General features: G+C 29.5%; 1 protein-coding gene across 1 annotated transcript; it reads left to right on the forward strand.

Annotated features, from left to right (window-relative positions):
* The first annotated feature begins 665 nt into the window (after positions 1-665).
* Positions 666-21,395, forward strand: Polr2G (DNA-directed RNA polymerase II subunit Rpb7). The gene is made up of 8 exons (XM_067265766.1): positions 666-751; positions 3,890-3,999; positions 4,086-4,245; positions 12,401-12,451; positions 17,192-17,257; positions 17,577-17,648; positions 17,747-17,780; positions 21,301-21,395. The coding sequence occupies exons 1-8, from the start codon at positions 740-742 to the stop codon at positions 21,309-21,311; spliced, it is 516 nt and encodes a 171-aa protein (XP_067121867.1). The 5' UTR covers positions 666-739; the 3' UTR covers positions 21,312-21,395.
* The last annotated feature ends 422 nt before the right edge of the window (positions 21,396-21,817 follow it).

Raw genomic sequence — 21,817 nt, forward strand, 5'->3', positions numbered from 1 at the left:
CGTATTTCGATCCCGAGGTCCCCAGAGCGGTATGGTCTTGCCACCTTATCGCGCTGTGGGCACTCCGGCCGTCAACTCATTATGGGTTCGGCCAGGTCCACAATGGGGCGACCAGGTGGTGAGGGACGGGGCCCGACATATCCGAACGGACCACCCCCCGAAAAATTCCTGGGGATTCGACCCGTTCGGATTCGATCCCGGGTCGAATCCGAAACGGTAGGCTGCAACCTTGACCGCTCGGCCATCCGGCCGTCCAAAGGGTTTCGTGTAATAAAGTGTATAAAGTAGTTGTTGATGAATTTTATTTTTAAACCATTATAGATTTTCAGGAAGAATTCAAAGTTTATTAATTTCATTTAAAAATTATTTGCACAAATTTTAATAATATGTATATAGACACGTTTTTAATGTTTCAATTAAATAATGATTACAGTTTCTGAGTTAGGAACCAGTTCCATTCCTAAAATTCAAAATAAAAACATGTTGCCATCTAGCGGAAAAATTCTGTATTGGGAAGAAAACGTCGACAAAATTAATTATTAAATAAACATTAGCTATGTAATAAATATATAATTATTAATTAGATAATTATTTAATTCTATAATTTAGATTAAAAATAATTCATAAAAAATTACCAAATTAATTTAAAATTATGTATTTAATAGGTGGCGCTTTCTGTTTTAGAACATTTTGAAACGTGATTAGTATCCTCGCTTTTGGCGGAATATTATCACGCAGGATGTTTTATCACGTAAGACTCGAATTTTCTCTATTCATATTAAATTATAAATTAATGATGTTAGTTAAAAGGTGTAGTAAGAATCATTGTCGTAATATTGAGTATTTTGAAAGTATAACAAGTGTTCTGTCACTGTATCAAAACAATTGCCAACTGTATATTACTTCTTTGTTATAAGGTAATAATAAACATCGTGACTATAATACAAACTTTATCATTTTTTCAATTTGGCTTTTCATTATTTAAAAGCATGGGATTATCCATGACAAGTAGAGCAAAGAAAGTATCTGTGGTATGTTTATTAAAGATCTAGGCAATGCACTTGTATAGGTCTTTAATAATACTTACCACAGATAATCTCATTCTTTCAATTAATTAAGAGTGGGCTGTACATATTACTGTTGCTAAATACATATGTTTATTACTGATTAAGACTTAAATCTAAAAAAATCTCACAATTTAGCAGGAACTTTTGGAGAACAAATGTTTTTCTTGCATTATAAGCTTTCTGTCTATAATCTATTAAGAGTAATAAGTAACTATACAAACATATTTTCCTTGCTGTTACAATTTTTAGACAACTCGCACACCTTTTTGTTTTTTTAATTAACACTTAGTGCTCTGGAATGCATTTTAGTGATTTCCTTGCCTACTTTGGCCAGATTACCTAATCTATTTTGAACTTTTGAATATCAAATGAGTAATCTTGCAAGTTAAAATATTGATTTGTAAAATGTAAAATTTTACAATATAAATGAATTGCAGCTACCATATAAATCGATATTTGTTACCATAATAATAAAATTGAACGTGGTAATGGTTCCTAATGTCGATTTTAATTTTAAGATCCTCGACATCACAATAATAGGAAAATGTTTATCGGAAATTATTTTTCGTGTACGTCTCAATTGTAGATAAAATTACGAGAGAAAAACGTTGGTGTATTGCTTAAAAATAATTACCCGTTTTTCTGCCGGATCCACGATTTAAGTTATATATATTCAGTTACATAGATTAGTGGATTCATATACACAAATGGTACCAATTAACATGTTAATACAAATTTAAATCGTATAATATCATCAAAAATGACAAAATAACATGATAAATCTTTAAATCGTAAACTAAATGATCTTTGAACTGTGTAATGTCTCTTATGTAGATAGGCAACAAGCCATTAATATTAATGTAACAAATAAAAAGTATGCAATACAGTATTTAGAATTGAAATGACTAATATACTGTACTTGTAACTTTAAACTTTTAACTAGAAACGTTGGCATTTTTACAACTATTTCTTTAATAGTTTAAAAAGTAAACATAGTTTACTAGAAGCCATTACTTTTTAATTGATAAATTCGTCCAAAATAACTTTAGACTTCATCTCGGGTCCACACTTCAGAAAATGAACTGTAGAACTTTAGAAAAGTTTATATTTGAAACTACAAGCTGTGGAGAAAAGAAAACATCAACACCTATGTGAAAGATTTTTTATTGCAGGACTTTTTTTATTTCTTAACAAATAACCCTACAGAAATAAAAATTCTGGAGTTTATTTCTAATGAACTATTTTCAAATATTCTATTTGTGTTATTACTGTATATAGTTTTTATTGTGTGAAGGGCTTCAGTTTAGTGCCAGTTACAGAGATTGCTAAGGTGAACAAATGGAGGTGTTAAATCAAAATTTGATTGTATTTTGAGTTCTGAATTTGGAAGATAATGTATTAAAATTAAAGATTTTTGGCCGATAGTATTTACATTCGAATATAAAATATATTGCAGCTACAAAATGTATTCATTTTCCATCGTTCACAACACTAGTAATTGTCCAAAACAATTTTCACTTAAGGAGACTACCTTTTATTTGAGGCTTTGTTGCTGCAAAAAAATGCAAAATGGATTTATAAAGTAATATCCATTATCTTAAAATACAAAATATATATATTTTAAGATAGTATGTTGTTTGTCAGTAAATGGTATGATCATACTGAAGTGTGATAGCTGTGTATTTTATGGGTGTTTATTATCAATATTTGAAATGAATTAATACATTTTTAAATGTTAATTTGAGTTTTTTAATTAAAATTAAGTAATTGATTAAAAGTTCAGCTCTTGTATAAATGCTATACGATAATATAATGATATACTATAATATAATGATATGTTTAAGCAGTGACTTCTCATTATTATATTGTGTTCATTGGTTTTTAACATCCCGTTAGAAACTACTGCAGCTTCTAAAAATTACTTTAATGAATATAAAATGTTTTTCTTGACTATTTCTATTTATTGAAGATAAATATATTTTTAAATTAAATTTTCACATATAATTATGCATTAATTCATATCTATATATATGGATAGTATATTTATACCAATAAGATAAATTATTATAAAACAAAATAATATGATATATCCACCAAGTTAAAGAAACGCTAAACTATCTCAACGAAAACCTTTTATGTTGTATACAATTTATTTTGTGAAGGACTTACGGAAGATAAATACAGTAAAATCTCACTAACTTAGACTTTGCATAACTTTGTCTTCTTCTTAGTCCTATGCCCTTCGGAGGGCACGGTGATATTACCAATTGATGGCTTTAATTGTATCTTTCCACTGTTCACGGTATTGTGCCATTTGGATGGCTTCATGACTTTGTAGTTTTTTGAAAATTTATAGAAAAATTATAATTAACAAGTAATTGTAATTAACAAGTGTTTTCAATATCTGGAAGTCTTTGCAACACTAAACATTAGATTATTGCATTGAAAAGTTACTAAAGATTATATATTGTAGTCTACTGTACTGCTGTGAAATTTTTGAACTCATTTCCTGTAATAATAAATTCATCAGTATAATGTACTAAACCTCAGTAAACTTCTGTATAAAGCTGATTATAATAAATTACTGTATATCCACCTTCTCATTTTCTGTGTCGTCAGAGAAAATATTCACTAATTCAGATAACCTTTACTCCTTATTAGTCTGAGTTAGTCAAAGTTTACTGTATATATAACAACTTAAAATTAATTTTTTTGACATTTATATTAATTGACAATTAAGAATTTTTTTTGTATAATAGATTAAAACATTATTATATAAATTTATTGAATAAGATAAATATTCTAATGTATTCTGCCATTAGATATCTTTAGAGCATGAAATTCTTCTTCATCCTCGCTATTTTGGCCCTCAGCTTTTGGAGACAGTGAAGCAAAAGTTGTTTACCGAAGTAGAAGGAACGTGTACTGGAAAGTATGTTTGTTTCATCTGTAATAAGTTATAATACAGCTATTAAATCAATATGTTCTTTTTATAAACATTATAATTACTATTTTTAGATATGGATTTGTGATTGCAGTAACAACCATAGATAATATAGGTGCGGGTTTGATTCAGCCAGGTCGTGGATTTGTAGTGTACCCTGTTAAATATAAAGCTATTGTTTTTAGGCCATTTAAAGGTGAAGTTCTGGATGCGGTAGTAACGCAGGTTAATAAAGTAAGTAAATTAGTAATTAACATAAGAAGTTTAAATTTAAACTTATTTTGTCTACTAGTACTTTATCAATTAACATGACTTATTATACTGGATTTATGGATGCAGCAATTCGGTCTTACAGATCAGAAATAATATTGCTTATTTAAATCACTCTGATCTGTAAGACCTGATTGCTGCATCTGGAAATCCAGTATAATAAGTCATGTTAATTGATAAAGTACTAGTAGACGAAATAAGTTTAAATTAAGTTAAGGACACAAAGGCATATTAAACATGAAAAGTATTTACATATTTTGATATGTTAATAGTTTAATGCAGTGGTTTTCAACCTTTTAACTATTGCATACTGTGGAGAGAATATATAAATATAATAAATATATTAATGGTGCAGTTTATTTAAAATCAATTATTAATTCCTAAAATCTTCTAAGGTTAAAATCGTATAAAATCAATCAACAATTTTTTCATTCGTAACTGCATTGATCAGAGACAAAGAACCAATTCTAAGGTGTTTAGATGCTAATATTTATTGTAACTATGCATTCTGGGTGTTTCCTTTTTTTAATGAAACACCGTTCTTCGGGTTACACAAAACTAAGGAAAACATAAAAAGAATAAAACAGATAATACAATATTTAAATAAAATAAAAATACATATTATACACCAACCTTTTTTGCATTTAACATAAAAACTTCATTTACGCATTTTTTGCCATTTTTGAAACATTGTTTAACCGACATTAGTTTGCCTGTGTGCTTTTATATCCTACGATATCCATCCATACACCCTCTATTTTCATTCCATTATTTAAACTAATAGTGTTATGCACACTTACAATTTCTGTGTGTTCTTTAAATCTACGCAAATAAATAAACAACAACTAACCCGTTATATATAAAGACCAACAACTGCCGAATTATCGGGCTAGCAAATGGCTATAGTAATATTAATAATTTAAGTTAATTTGGTACTAGAGTTAGGCGTTAGGCGCCATCTCTTGCTAAATTTAATAATTAGAATTTTAATTAAATAATTTTAAATAAATTTAGGCTTAACTGGAAGAAATCCCGCTTCGAGCCGATTCTTTTCTTCCAGTTAAGCCTAAATTTATTTAAAATTATTTAATTAAAATTCTAATTATTAAATTTAGCAAGAGATGGCGCCTAACGCCTAACTCTAGTACCAAATTAACTTAAATTATTAATATTACTATAGCCATTTGCTAGCCCGATAATTCGGCAGTTGTTGGTCTTTAATCTACGCAAATACAGGTCTTTCTCTTTATAAAGTATTTTTACATTATTTTTGTTAATGACGCGTCCAAATTGTTCACAATGCCCTGTCTATGATGATTGATTATTTTTTAATCTGATTGCAGCTTTGTGTTCTGGGATTCTAACTTAGAGCTGTCTTCTTGTTTCACCTATGTAACAACAGATCTTCACATGTACTGTACATTTTAACTCATATACTACTCCAGCTTCCTGTAACTTTTCTTTATTTTTTATTATTTAGATATAACCATAACTTCATGTAAAAGTGTACTTAATATAAAATCATATAAAAAATGTTGTAATATAAAAAAACTATAAATTATAAATCATGTTGTCCTTTAGCAATAAAAAAATTTTGTGACAGATTTGTTTACGATATGGATCAGAACAACCAAAATAGAAGATAGAAAAAAGAACACAAAGTGAGTTAATAAATAAATTTTTATTAAATGTCTACCCCAGAAGATTATTAAAAAAATGGATATTAGAATATACAAAAAATAGATTTAAAGTTAAATATAAAAATGGAGTTCATAAAGATTTGTTTTTCCCTTATATCAGATGAACCTGGCATTGTTCAGGCAAAAAATAACAGCAAAGATTAAGATCATTAAATTATTTCATACATCCAACCTTTCTATTATATTATATTATAGTATTTGATTTATAATTACAAAGGTTATCTTGCGTAAGAGTTTATTACACGAGTGGCCAATATAACATATTTTAAAAATTCTTTAAATTGTGTACAGTAGATGAATAAAAGAATTTTAAAATGTGTTACGTTGGTCACTCGTGTGTGATAAACCTTTACGCTGTTTTATGCATCGTAAATTTATTAAAGAAATGAAAATTAGCAAAACAACAGCAGATAACAGTGACAATACTTTATTTATTAATCAGATGTTCAGCCAGTTTCAAAGTGGCCTCCTTTTGTCTTGATGCAGAGCCCCGAATGCATTTTGAAATTCTCTGCAATGGGCCGCAGCTCTTCTGGAGACAGTTTGTCTCACTCCCGGCACAAGGATTGCTTCATTGACTCCAAAGTTTTGTAGCGCTTAGTGCAGGCACTAGCCTCCAAAATGGACCACACGGTGTAGTCCATTGGGTTTGGATTCGGCGAGTATGATGGCCATTCCACAGATGAGATAAAATCGGGAAAATGGGTTTTGCACCACTCCCGAGTCTTCTTTGCCCTGTGTGCCGGTGCCGAGTCCTGCTGAAACATCCATTTCACACCACCAAAATGCTGCTGAGCCCACAGAAGTACCACGGCCTCGAGAATGTCACGGTGGTGCATGTCTTGATTGATTTTGGTCCCTTGATTGATGAAAACAAGGGATGTCTTGCCACTTGCAAAAATTCCGCCCCAAACCATGATTGAAATTGGATTTTGGCAATGTTCGATGATGGCTGAGCATCTGGGAGTCTCCATGGACTAGTTCCTGTCATTTTGATGGTTGTATGCCTGTTGTACAGAGAAAAGCTTCTTGTCTGTGAAGAGAATGTGCTCCCATTGTCGACCTATCGCCTGATGCTTGAGTTGACAGCATCTTTGGAGTCTCACGTGCTTGTTTTCATTGGTGAGGAGCAGAACCTTTTGGAACTTGTAGGGCTTGAGTCCAAGTTCCTTTTTCGCCATTAACTGCACTAATTCATGATTGATTCTGATCATACAAGCAGTTTTTCTCATGGAGACCTTCTCATGTTTGTCAACTTGCTTTTTGATGATCTTGCAGTTCCTAGACGTATTGACAGTGCGCTTTCTTCCACGTCCGGGATGGTCACGTCGTGGCCAAGCTCCTTGAATCACCGAACTGCGTCCAAGACTGTTATTTTGGGAACACCGAGCAAATGAACAATTTCACATTGACGCTTTCCTTGCCAGAATAGCTCCAAAATTTCACAACGTTTGTTTAACATCCTTAAAAAAATAAAGAACTAACCCTTATTACACCGAAAGCACATCTACACAGGCAGGAAATCACAGAGAATTAAACACAACAGTACGTAAATTGGTGACAGTAAAAAAGTTCATGTGCAGCATCGCTATAAACTTTCTATGGGTTAATTATTGTTACCCTGTATAATATAACAAACATTAAAATGAAAACCATATAGAGTTTGGTTATTTCAGCCTATTATTTCATTTTTATCCCGATACTTGGACGGTACAAAATAACACAATTTCATTGGCCAATTAGACATCAATCGAAAATACATCATCTTAAATATTTTTAGATATCATATATTTTCCTAATGTTAACTCTAAGAAACTGTAGCATTCACAGCAAACATCAAATGGTAATTTGCATATTTTGTGCAGGTTACCAGCCAGCACAAAATATGTTTTAAGTGATTTTGGGGATGCCAAGTTTAAATATTTGGTCTCTTTTCTGCAAATTTGATTTGTTAGTAGATTACATGTACAGTACATTTTACCCGGTCGTTTACATAAGGAAGACATCTCTGGGTTAGATTCCCAGAACATGAAGCTGCAATCAGATTAAAAAATAATTAATCATTGTAGACAGGGCATTGTGAACAATTTGGACATGTCATTAACAAAATAATGTAAAAATACTTTATAAAGAGAAAGATCTGTATTTGCTTAGATTTAAAGAACACACACAAATTGTAAGTGTGCATAACACCCATTAATTTAAATAATAGAATGGAAATAGAGGGTGTATGGATGGATATCGTAGGATATAAAAGCACACAGGCAAATTAATGTCGGTTAAACAATGTTTCGAAAACGGCGAAAAATGCGTAAACAAAGTTTTCATGTTAAATGCAAAAAAGGTTGGTGTATAATATGTATTTTTATTTTATTTAAATATTGTATTTTCTGTTTTATTTTTTTTAATGTTTTCCTTAGTTTTGTGTAACCCGAAGAAGAGTGTTTCATTAAAAAAAGGAAACACCCAAAATGTATAGTTACAATAAATATTAGCATCTAAACACCTTACTATTGATCATGTACTCTGAATCAATTACGGTGTGCAGATAACACAAACAAATGTTTTCAAACTCCTTCTGAGTTCTTCATTGGGTGTTTTTAATCGTTCGTCGAGTCCCGGTAGGGCAGGCACAACATGGCTTTAATTTTTTCGAACTTCATTTGAACTCTTGTTCAAGTTTTACTCCGAAACAAGAAACCATTGAGGAATCGTTGAAAAAACCCGACGAAGAACCTAGAAGAAGTTTAAAAACATTTGTTTTTGTTATCTATACACGGTAATTGGTTCAGAGTATGTGATTAACTATATGATTATGCGAGCGGTTGTTCACCTTAGTATTGGTTCTTTGTCTCTGATTAATGTGGTTACGGATGAAAAAACGGTTGATTGATTTTATATGATTTTAACCTTAGACGATTTTAGGAATTAATAATTGAAGAATGAGCTATTTTATTTTTTAAATATTTATTTTGAAAATAAAAAAAAATATAAAAATATTGCAATTTTTGTCTCTGGTATTTGTATTCAAATCGCACAAATAAGGATTAAAACAAAAATATTTTTCTTACATTAAAAATAACTGACTATCAAATTAATTATCTGAAATATTACAAATTACTAAAAAATTTAATGTGAAACTGGGGCTTGTTTGATCAGTTTTTTTATGTCTAGCATTGTATCACTCAATTTGCAACATAAATTGGGTTTCAATCTTAATTTTGTTCCGTATTTGTTTGTCAAATGCAACAATGAAGAAAATCTTTTTACACTGAAATAAGTTGTGCAAAATGGCATTAAAAATTTAATAGTCCTATTTGAAATTTCTTTAAAATCTTCCTTTTGATTAATTCACGCGTGTTGTTTTTTAAAATCGTCTATTAAAATTCTATTGCATGAAATTTTTATTGGTTGTTTGTTTTCTTTGTTCGATAAATTTTCAGGTATATTGGAACTTAGTGTATTTCTGATCCAATTTTTATTTTTGTAGTCTTCTAGGAAATACAAATTGAAGTCATTTATTAATGAAGAACAATGATTTTTTTAAGGTTGATGCCAATTAATCATTCATTTTCAAATAATTTTCTATAGAAAATCTTTCTAAATTGGTAAAAAGCTCAACTTATTTTTATTCTTTTAAGTGTAGAAATAATGCATTCATTTATTTCACTTCTTTTCGTGTTATGCAATACTGCCAAATTCTTTCACATACCATTTACTGCTCTCTCGTGTATCACCGGTGGTAAGCATACCACTGGTCGAGAATCTCTGATTTAATGTATTGATTAGTAGCAAGTGCTTTCGGATTAAAGGCTAGTTTATAGTCTACTTCCGTTAGATGTTGCAGTCCTGTAAGATTAAAGATTGTCGAAAATATTTTTGTTACAATACAGTAGTTCGTAGTTGACAATTATGAATCTGTTAGAGTCCGGGTAATTACTTAAACTTGACAAAAAGAAAAATACTCCTTATTTCACAATGTAGATATATTTGAAGTTAAAAATGTAGTGAAGCTGTCAAGAACATCTATCATAAGCTTGGTATAATGAAATTATTTGAATTAGTTGTATTTTTTATATTATATTATATTCTAATCTGTTACTCCAGGAAAAATGTTTTGCAATTTTTCTCCAAATAAAACTTTAAATTTATTATTTTTATGTTCTTTTAGTCCAATATTATATAAGACTAGCAGATAGGCCCGGCGTTGCTCGGGCAAAAGTAATGATAGCGAAGATTAATATTATTACGTTATAGTCACAGAAGAAAAAGAGTAATTTCATCAACAAACTAAATATTTCTAATGAAAGGTCGAATTTGAAAATCGAATATTGTAATATTGTTCGATTTTCACGACGTGTTCTGATTATATCGTTCGATTTTCATCGAATGTTCTAAAGAAGAAGGGTCGAGAAAAACCGAATCAATCTGTTTAAATTTGAAAATCAAATATGTTCTAACATATTACTCTTTTTTTCCCCCCCCCAGCACCCGTGAATCTTGCACGTCGCTTTCTCTTGTTCTCCATTGTTACTTAACACTTCTATTGATACTTAACACTTCCATTGTTGATGGAAGTGTTAAGCCTTAATCCTGTCCCTCTCCCTGTGGGGAGAAATTTCGAAAAATCCCTTCTTAGTGTGCGTTTTTGTGATGTACCATAACTATGTACCAAATTTCAACTTTCAACTCTTAACCGTTTGAGCTCTTAACATTTCCATTGTTACGTAACACTTCCATTGTTAACACTTCCATTGTTGACACTTCCATTATTACTTCACACTTCCATTGTTGACACTTCCATTATTACTTCACACTTCCATTGTTACTTAACACTTCCATTGTTGATGGAAGTGTTAAGACTTAATCCTGTCCCTCTCCCTCGTGGGGAGGAATTTCGAAAAATCCCTTCTTAGTGTGCGTTCTCTTAACATACCCTAACTGCGTACCAAATTTCAACTTTCAACTCCTAACCGTTTAGGCACGTCTCAATAATGTATATAGAAGCTTTAATCCTGTCCCTCTCCCCCGTGGAGAAGAATTTCGAAAAATCCCTTCTTAGTGTGCGTTTTCGTGACGTACCCTATCTGTGTACCAAATTTCAACTTTCAACTCCTAACCGTTTGGGCTCTGCGCTGATTATTATTATTATTATGTTGGGTTAAGTGAGATATACTCGGTTAACACCGGTGGCTGTGTACTATGCCGGACCAAAGTCAAGGCATAGTAACCATAGTAAGGCATAGTAATTATTATTATTATTATTATTATTATTATTATCAACTCGTCTCGATTATATATATATAGATTGGGTGATTTTTTGCAGCATTTATTAATATATTTATATATAATACATATATTTGCACTTTTACGTCTCTGACATAAATGTTGAGCATCAAGTACACATGTACCATCACACAATTCTATTGGTTTTTGGTTAATGGAAGAATGTCATGTTTGATCATGAACTAAACTTTGTCTATTTTGAGATCCATCAGGGTGCTACCAGTTTTATGTAACTATTGACATTGAATATTATAAAGGAATGGTCCGTCAATGGATTTGAGTGGAATGGAACGTCGTGGACTACGAACCCAATTGTTACGTATAGTACTATGACGAGTTAACTAGCCGACTTGATAATAATGAGTTAAAATTCAAAATAAATAGTTTTAATTGGGTCAGTTTCAATCTTCATAATAAAGATATGTTGTTTATGCAATATCAATATCACTATTTTAAATTATATTACAAACATCATAATTTAAATTAAATTATTTTTTATTTATATAAATGCTTATTAATATATAGGATAAACATGAAATATAATTGACAAAATTTACATATTTAAAAATATACAAATATCATAAATTTATTGTAGTAATAATTGTTAAACTTTACTGATTACCAAATATTCTGGATCCACTTGGTAAGTTAACCTCAGTGTGAGTAAAAAACTGGTTTTTTTTCATGTTAAAGGACATGAAGTAAAGACAATTTTAAGTTAAAAAAAAAAAAAAACAAATTCAAAGCATGTTCAATGATAATACATAACCATGTTTTTCAGATAAAAACAGAAAAAGAAATACAACAAATATAGTTTTTAAAATTAAGAATCTAATATAAAATCTTAGTATTCTAGAAAATATAAGGAATTTAAATTTTGAAAAAGTCTGTATCGAACTTTTAACAATTTTTCGGAACGGTTTGGCCGAGATACGTCGCGTTCGTTATTCGCTGTACTGCCGCCTTTGCTCGAGGGCAAACTCTCGGTTCGGAAATAAGACCTCCGAAGCAGTTTTTAAAGTGTGTACATTGTAGTTTTGCATAATAATTGTTAGTCTCTCAAATTTTTAAAAAATATTTTATGAAAAATGATAAAATATTAATTAGATTATAAATTTTTATAAAATTTTTAGGTTGGTTTGTTCACAGAAATTGGTCCACTTTCATGTTTCATTTCCAGACACGTAAGTAGTTTTTATCATTACTCTTTGCCTAGAAAAATGAAACTGTTTATTTATTTCCAAGTGAATTTCAACATTAAAGAGAGAATATGACTGTACTAAACCAAATAACTGACAAGCTTGGGACTGCAAGTGGTTTGGATTTCTAGATTTTCAGTTTTTTGGACATAGACTGAATATATACTTAAAGTATAAAATAAACAGTGGAAAGTAAGGAATGAAAATGTTTTTGTGTGTAATGCACTATTTGATTTACCCAGAGTTAAACCTAACAAACAATGTTATGTAAATGAAAATCAGGTTTGATCAATTGCCAGGCCTGGACTTTGGATGTGAGAAGAGGAAATAATGCACTTTCTTGTCTGCAAACAAAAAGAAAATCAAAAATGGCAAGTTATCAAAAAACTTATCAACATGTTATGTAATTATGTACAGGGTTCCCGTGCACTCGGAAAGTCAGGAATTTTCATTTGTGTTCAGAAAAGTCGGGGAATATGACAATTTTTGTCAGAAAGTCAGAAAAAGTCGGGGAATTTGTCTCCTTGGCTGCTCGTTAATTTTTTTGCTCACAATAAGATAGACCAAGTGTAGTCGTCTGCAGGCAGCAAGAAATAACGTGGTACAATGCAAGTTATGAAAAGACACGCAGGATATTTTCAGGACTCAAAATTTCTCCAAAAATTATTGCACACAAAATAAAACCATAATTTATGAACCAATTAATAATTATTATTATTACATAGTTTGGAAAATTCAAATTAAATCATACATATAAGTAAGTAGGACTATCATACAATTTGCCACGCAACTCTAAACTGATAAGTTAACATAAATATTTTAGATTAAGAGAATGCTTTAATTTAAGCACACGTTTTCGTCGTCATAGGATAGCATATACAATTATAAACTTGATGCAATACGAGAAATAAAATTGAATTTAGTGCCATAAATGATTATTTTTATTTATAGCACGGACAATAATTAATGGACTTTTACGTCCAAAATACAAAAGTTATTTATGACGACGACCGCAGAAGGAATTTTTTTAAGGCTCAAAAATTTCAGTTAAGGACGAACCTCAAGTAATGATCACTAAAAAATCGTAAAAAGGAAAATTTTCACATTATTGAAATTATTTTCCTACCGTGGCCATTTTGTCTAACTTCTAAAACACACTTTTACATTATTTAAGTTAAATAAGTTAATAGGAAAAATTAAATACATTTACAATTTAAATGATTTCATTAAAACATTATAATTTTTGAAATTGAAATGTTAAAATAACACAAGTTGGGTCTGAGCCATGGTAATTAATACTGGCTTCCTTATGTGCTTAGCCCCAACAATGTCTTAGTGGATAAAACACTGGTAGTTGGTTGCAGGTTTGCATCTCACCAATGGGCTGGCCACGCGAAGTTTTTCAGGTTTTCTTCACAAATTAACACCTAATAGAGTCAGTTTCCCGTAGAAAGTCTTCTTGGGAGGCATCCCTCCTTGCAAGATTTCCATGTGTTGCATTGCCTTCTGAGATACTTAACTGCTTTCTTTATTTGACATCATTGAAAGCATCTGAAAACACTGAAAATTTTTGCAGTGTAGTGCTGAATTGTAGAAATTTTCACATTCAGGTAATTGAGATAATTTAGATAGTAGATTTCTCAACAGTGTGCGGTCTACAGATCCCTGCGGGTCTAGACACGTATATTGACAGCAAACTATGCAAATTAAGTAAATGGCGCACAAAAATTTATTAAACAGCTCTACCGGGAGGTGAAGTTTGAGAAACACTAGGTTAATGCACGTCATTGGGGTATTTTGTGCTTAAAGACATGTAGTTTTTCCAGTTTTTCAAAAATTGTATTAAGTTTTTCTTTTACAATTTAAATGAAGAAGCACTGTTGATAATAAGAATATTAAAACTATTACGGTGAAATGTTGACTTAATGTGTGGGGTGTGTATAATAGAAATGTAATGAATGCACAAGTACTATTCGTCAATTTTTATTTTCTGATACTATACCTAAAGGCCAAGTTTTTAAGCAGTTTTTTGAAATTTGCAAATTATATCAAATGAGTTAATTTTAATTTTTACGTCGAGATTTAAATAAACAAACATCTCTAAGCCCGACCAGTATATAATGAATTACCAACGATCGCCTTAAATATCGGGCTATAATCTGGCTAATTAAATGATTGATATAAAGCAATTTGTTACTAGAGGTAGACGTTAGGCACCATCTCATAACTAAATGAATAATTTATAATTATTAATTTAGTTATGAGATGACGCCTAACGTCTACCTCTAGTAACAAATTGCTTTATATCAATCATTTAATTAGCCAGATTATAGCCCGCTATTTAAGGCGATCGTTGGTAATTCATTATATTTTATTTTATATATATTTTGATGTAAATACAGTCAGCCAAAATTTAATTTAAATTTTAAATTTTATTATACACAATATATACTTTTGTACATGGATTATACAGGATTTGTTAATGAATAATAAATAATGGTTTTTTATTTTTTTTCAAAGCCATATAGATTTATGGTTGTGGATTAATAACAGGATAAATTATTTTAATTTAATAAAACATTTTATTTTTAATTTTAATTATTCAGCAATTATAAAATTGTGTAACTGTTAATTAGAAAAAATAACTAACTAAAAAGTTGAAGAAGCAATTGCATATTTGTGTAGTAAGTCGTACGCTGTTTCATTTTGTCATGGTGCCGTGTCGTAAGGGACGTAAGGGTTGGGGAATTTATACAAAGTTGCTTGGGTGAAGTCGGGGCAAGTCGTGGAATTTAAAACAAAAATTCGAGTAGGAATGCCATATATAAGGCGATACCTCGGTTTTTGTCGATAATCCGTCCGAAAACAATCTGCGAAATCCGAAACCGACGAAAATCGAGACAAATTTTTTGCAGAAAAAATCAACAAAACCAAAGTATTACTGTACATATCATATAAAATTTTGATGAATAGTTTAGTTAAGTTTTTTTTATGAGTCTTAGATTTACAAAGATTTACTTAGTAACATGTAACATTAGCATTTGAGAGTTTAGATTATGACAATAAAAATAAGCTAAGCTAAATGTATTACAATTTTTAATTCTTAAATTTATCACATATGACAAATTATATATATTTGTGTATATTTTGATATGAGGCAAAACATTTATGTATTGTGTTTCATATCAAAATTGAAATACATTTTTCATGTAAATATTTGTCAGGGAATGTTTCCTTTCCATCTCTGTTTACACGACGTGATACTTAGACGTCGGAAAATATGTTTGGGCTAATGATTTATAGTAATTAGAAAAAGATTTAATGACATATGTTGATGTACAAACAAAGTAAGTTACCAACCAATACAAAAAAAGTTTGTTATTCAAATATGGTGAATACCTTCTATAAAACCAAATTTCATTTGAATCCATAAACTTTCTGCAATCCTTATTTGCATCTGATGTACGGAGTGATTTGAAATATATGCAAAAAATTTTGAATTAATTCTTCGAATAATTTTGACCATAAGTTAATGTGAACATTTGTTCTAATGAAATTTTATGGTTGAAATTACTTGAAGAATCCGTCCCTGAAATTTTTCACATATATTTCAAATCACTCTGTATATATTAAAATATTTAATACATTTGTCTGTTTCTAAAAATCAATGTAAAATAGAGGTTTTGATGTAAATTGTTTCATATAAAAAGAATGCTAAAAAGATTCTTGGCGGTATTGTACCAGAACATGAAAATATCATTGGCTTTGTCAAAACATTTTGCAAAGTATTTCTTTGTAAGAAAGTTTTTGATCTATCAGAAATTCTCAAAGTTCTGTTACATATTCTTATAGTTTCGATAAGAATTACAACATTATCGACTTTGTGTAACCTACAGTGTAAGAAGACATTGATTGATTGCCTTCTGTGAAGACCTGTAGTTACAAGACTTAAGTGGTTTAATTTTAGAATCATAAGGAGTCAATGACATCAGTCAGTTAAACATCCAACAACAATACATGACTACATATGTGGAATCACGAGGATGGAGTTAGCAATGTCCTACAATATATTGAGAGAGAGAGCATATTCTTTGCACGTGTGCAATAATTCGTTTTGTGGTCAGATAATTTTACATTCTTGAGAGAGAAAAGATGCTAAACGACAGATTTTTTAAACTGGAAGTAAAATATTTTGTTTTGGATGACAAAGCTTGAAAGGTGAAAACTAATGACAAAGGCTGAGGATGAAATCCAATAAAGAAGTTCACTTTAACAGTCTGTTCCTCAGTTTTGCTTGGCTTTTAGCTAATGAAATGTTTGAGGCAGAGGTCCAAAATATCGGAATAATAATGCTGTTTTGCATGAGTTTTTTAACTTAGAGATTTGTCCTTTTAAATTCACTTATTCGGGAACAATATATAATATATTTATGAGATATATTATTTATAGCTCTCGTAATAAACTGTGTAAACTCAGTAAGCTGTTTATCAAAAATTTTCTTATACCATTTTAGATGTAACATTAAGTGGCTATAAATAATAAACTTTACAATTGTCAATATAAATGTTGATACAAATGAAATTTTATCAGACTGAGAGAGATCAGTCTTTTGTGATGATGGGTTTTTTTTATTATTTTTCTTTATCAACACATTGTTACTTTAATTTAAATGATTGTTATAGCATTGTACACAATTTATAGAAATTTATTTGTTAAAATTTATAGTCTATACCATCTGACATGCAGTTCGATCCCAATTCTAATCCACCGTGTTACAAGACTCCCGACGACGTAAGTAATGCTTTTTATTTAAATATTATACCTTAATATGCAATTAACTGTGTTAACTCATGACAAAATAAATTAATCTTATAGTTCTTACAAATTAAATTTGATTCATAGCTATAATTTGGACATATTTTGTATCAAAGTTCAAATTAGGATCTAAAAGACAGAAGATTAAGTTTAATTTATTCAGAGTTTTTAACTTTACAACTTTAATTGGCATTAGATCAACTAAACAGATAAAACATACACTTTAATTTATGGAAAAAAAAATTAAATTTTATTTAATATAATAAATAAATTATGAAAATATATTTTTCATCAGGATGTAGTCATACAGCAGGACGACGAAATCAGATTGAAGATTGTCGGTACACGAGTAGATGCCACGGACATTGTAAGAAATTTATTAAAACTAAAGCTTCTAAATTTGATTTTATTTAATTTAAAAAAGGTAGCAAATAATAGTTATTAATTAAAATATTTACATTTCAGTTTGCAATTGGCACATTAATGGATGATTATTTAGGTGAGTAATAATGTCAATTTTAACAATTTGTTATTTTTAATAATTAGATTATGGTAAAAAATAAATATTTATCAACAAAATAACAGATTTCATCCAGAAAATTTCCTAGTTAATGGTGTTATTTTGCATATTTAAACATAGTTATCTGATCCCAAAATGTTTTACAATTAAAGAAAGCAAAATTATGCCAAAAACGAATTTAAAAATGATTTAAATTGTGTTTTTTTTTAATAGTTATACGTAGCAAAATAAATTAGAGAATATATATACAGTATATGCATATTATCTATTGTTCCTTTTATCATAAACCTATATACAGTATAGTCTAAGAGAAGTCAGGTCGAGCTACTTACAAATACGAAGTTTTACCTTTCTTTAAAAGCTATAAAGTATATGAATAAACTTTGTAAAAAGTTTAGTTTTTGTCACACTCATATTATATGTTTCAGCATAGAAAACTAAATTTTAGCCCTCTGAGACCCAGGCCAAATACCTTGTTAGTTTCAGACACAAATGTACAGAGATATATCAAATATAAAAAGTATGCAGCTTTAGCTCTTTCTATTTAAGCATAAGGCTGTGCATTTTTCTAAATTTTTGTTTTGAATTTAAAATAACAGAGCAAGAAATTATGAATAATTTTAATCCTTAAAAAATATATCTCCTAATATTACCAAGCAATGCGTATTATTTTGAATCATTTAAATTATCCGAATATAATAATCGTCACATAGACGTAACGACACTTCAGATTAAAGAGAATTATATTATTGAATAGTACTTACCTCTTTTATGCTAAGAGGATACTTGTAATTAAATTTTGCAAGTATGTAACAATAATTATCTCACTGACTGGAATAGCAAATGTTCTATAACTCCCCAAAAATTTATTTTAAAATATTTGGGAAGAGTTGAAATTGTTATCTGGAAAAAAACCTGAAAATGAAGACAAAATTAGGTCATATAGAGCCATTACAATTATTTCTTATCTAGTAAAACATGGAACTGCTGCTCTTCCACAACTACTCTACTCATTAATCCGACGAAGAGAAATAGTGGTTGCGAAATAACGTGCAAAACTGAAAAAAACTTCTAAAAGAAAACAGAGAATAATAATATTTTATATGAGTCGTACAAGACAATGGAAGAAAATTTTGTCATCCTTGAAACAAGCTGATTTTTGCAAACATTTTGTAATTGGAAAAATTATTGAAGACATGATTTTTGACCATTTCTGGAAATTTTCCAACACTCCCTATTGTAAAAAAGAAGTTAAGAAGAGTTTGCTGACACCTTTTTTAAATGTCTTTATCCAGATATATAACACTTTTTTTTTTAAAAAATTTTTTTCTTACTGGCACTAACAGCCTTTTTTCAAGCCACTTTGGATTTGACCAGATTATGTGGGGTGTCAAATGGCAAGAAATGAAAACTAGCAAATTGGGTCGAAACTACCGACGAAAGCCATTGAAGTTGCCCAAACTCAAACAAAGACTCAAACTTGGGTCTCTTAGACTGACGACCCTTTGGCGATCTAGCCATTTTTATTTAGGTTCTTTTTCATGAAAAGTTTATATTGAAATTCCTTAATTTTGAAACTGAAATTTGAAAGTAGATATCGTGACGGTACGATCCGTGCATATACTCGTAACAAAACATAATTTACTTATCTACATATACTAAATATTTATATGTAATTTTATTTAGATAAATATTTACCTAAACAAATGCAATTTGTATCATTAAAAGAAAATGAAAAATGTTCACAGGAAGTAAATTCAATACCATCACATCATATTACTATTTTAGAATCAAATTACATTCCAAGAAATATTATGAAATAACAATCCAGAGTGGTAATTTGCTGTTGAAACAGGAGTCAACCTTTGATTTATAGTATATTTAAACAACAGAGAACCAAGATTTTAACTTAAATAAGAAGGTCAAGGCCTCAAAATTAGATAAAATAAGAAATATGTGATAGAAATCTATAATTTGAGAAGTGTAAGAGAAAGGAGTAATATTTTTTAAGTAATAAAATTTCATATTTGAGCTACTATTTCTATTTTCTTTTACTTTCAGAAATATTTTTTTAAGACAGAAACTGTTTCTTAATAGTTAATTATTTAAAACTTTTTGTTGTATACAAGATAAGTGCAGTCAAAAATTTGAAAATAATAATTGTGTGTGAAGTAGACAATGAAATTATATTGTAATTACTGTATTTAGTTAATGGTGGAAACTCAGCCTAAAGAAATTAGGAATAACTTCTTATTTTTAGTTTGATGTGAATAGAATGTATTAAATCATTTAAATTTGACATAGAGGTATTGAAAGTAAATTTTTGTACAGATTTAAAGTATATGTTAAAGCTAGAAGAAATAACTTAAGTAATAATAATTTATATATATTAATGTTTTGATAATAATTAACAAAATACTCTGAATAATGAATCTGTGCAATAGGGAAGTTACATTTAAAGCTTAAAAAGTGATGTTGACGTGACTGAAGGAATGTGGTTTCGACTCTTGTTCTGATTTAATATCTAACTCCGCTCGGATATGTTGGGTCTCTTTCCTTGTCGCTTGGCTTAATTTGGCATCTTGTAAATTCCTTTATCCTATAAATGGAACAGGTAAATTTTCAAAAGAAAGCATGAAGAGAACAATGCATACAACTACCATATAAAGTTACTTGTATTAAACTGGAGACTTCAGCAAAGTTTACCATTTTCCTTCTTCTTCTGGCCATTAGCCTACAAAGTGATTTACGAAGAATTATGACTCGTAGATGATATTTTTGGCATTCGATTCGTCTTTTTTTCAATTAATGCAATCTCGGATAATCGAGTCGACCGTATATATACGTCTCCGATTTACTTAACCGTGGCATAAAAAGATTTATACAGTTTAATTGCAGAAATCATATTATTGAAAGCAGAATTATATATATTTATTTCCAAATAAATTTTATTTTTTATATATATATTTAATATAATATATAATAGCATAAGAAAATAGAAAAAGTAAAACTATTCTTACAAATGCTATAAAATTGGACTTACCTTATATAGAAAAGAGGGGATGATACAATGGATCTCGTCCTGACCCTCTTTAATATGGTATTTTCTGTAGTATTTGTTCCCGAACTTTTGATCATTAAAAAATAAAAAACTGAAGTGTTCTTTTAAAGTTCTAGAAGGGTTTCCAGGTGTGTATGGTTTCCTGTTGCCACTATTGTAAGCCTGGTCAGTCCCATGATAAAAGAGTAGATGATGAAAAGAAGCTCTCTAAGTGGCTACCGGACGGAAAGAAATTTAAAAAAATATAGGCGTATACAATATATATTATAGTCATAGATGAAATTTTGATCGATCGATTAATATTTATTTCGTACACGTTACACGTATCTATTTATTCTATTTAAAGTTATAATTATTGCAAAAACTGGAATTATATTTTGTTAAATTATTATAATTTAATTGTGGCACATGAGTAACTAAATTTTATTTTTCTTTCAGGTTTAAGTTAATGTTGGCTCGGAGAACCTTATCAGATTTGTATAAATTACTTTTTATAAACAATAAAAAAAAATTAATAAAAGTATTTTACGTTATAGTAGTTTGTGAAGTTTATTAAAATATTTTTTGTTTCTTCTCAAACGTATTTATGCTGTTAATGTAGAAACAATAGTGAAAATGCGATACAAACTTGGAAACATCAAATGTAACAGAAATATAATTACTTTGGGCTGTTATTGGTTTAATATATTGATTTTTAATTTTTGTAGATATTCATTTTCAGTTGTTGACATATTTTAAAAAATTGTATGTACCATATGATATAAACAAGGTCATCAAATGAAAGTAGAACGAGTTTGGTGACGCTGCTAGTCAGATTCGTTAATTCTGTGAGTCAAATATGCTTATTGCACTACTGGCTCACGATGTTGCAAGTCCAACTTGCAGTAGTGCCTCGACCTGCTTGCAAATTCTACTTTTATTTGATTGCTCGGCATATATTTTGTACTATTACAAA

This window comes from Centruroides vittatus, unplaced genomic scaffold (genome assembly GCF_030686945.1).
Source record: "Centruroides vittatus isolate TY-2023 unplaced genomic scaffold, ASM3068694v2 contig_1051, whole genome shotgun sequence".
In the NCBI taxonomy this organism is placed as follows: domain Eukaryota; kingdom Metazoa; phylum Arthropoda; class Arachnida; order Scorpiones; family Buthidae; genus Centruroides; species Centruroides vittatus.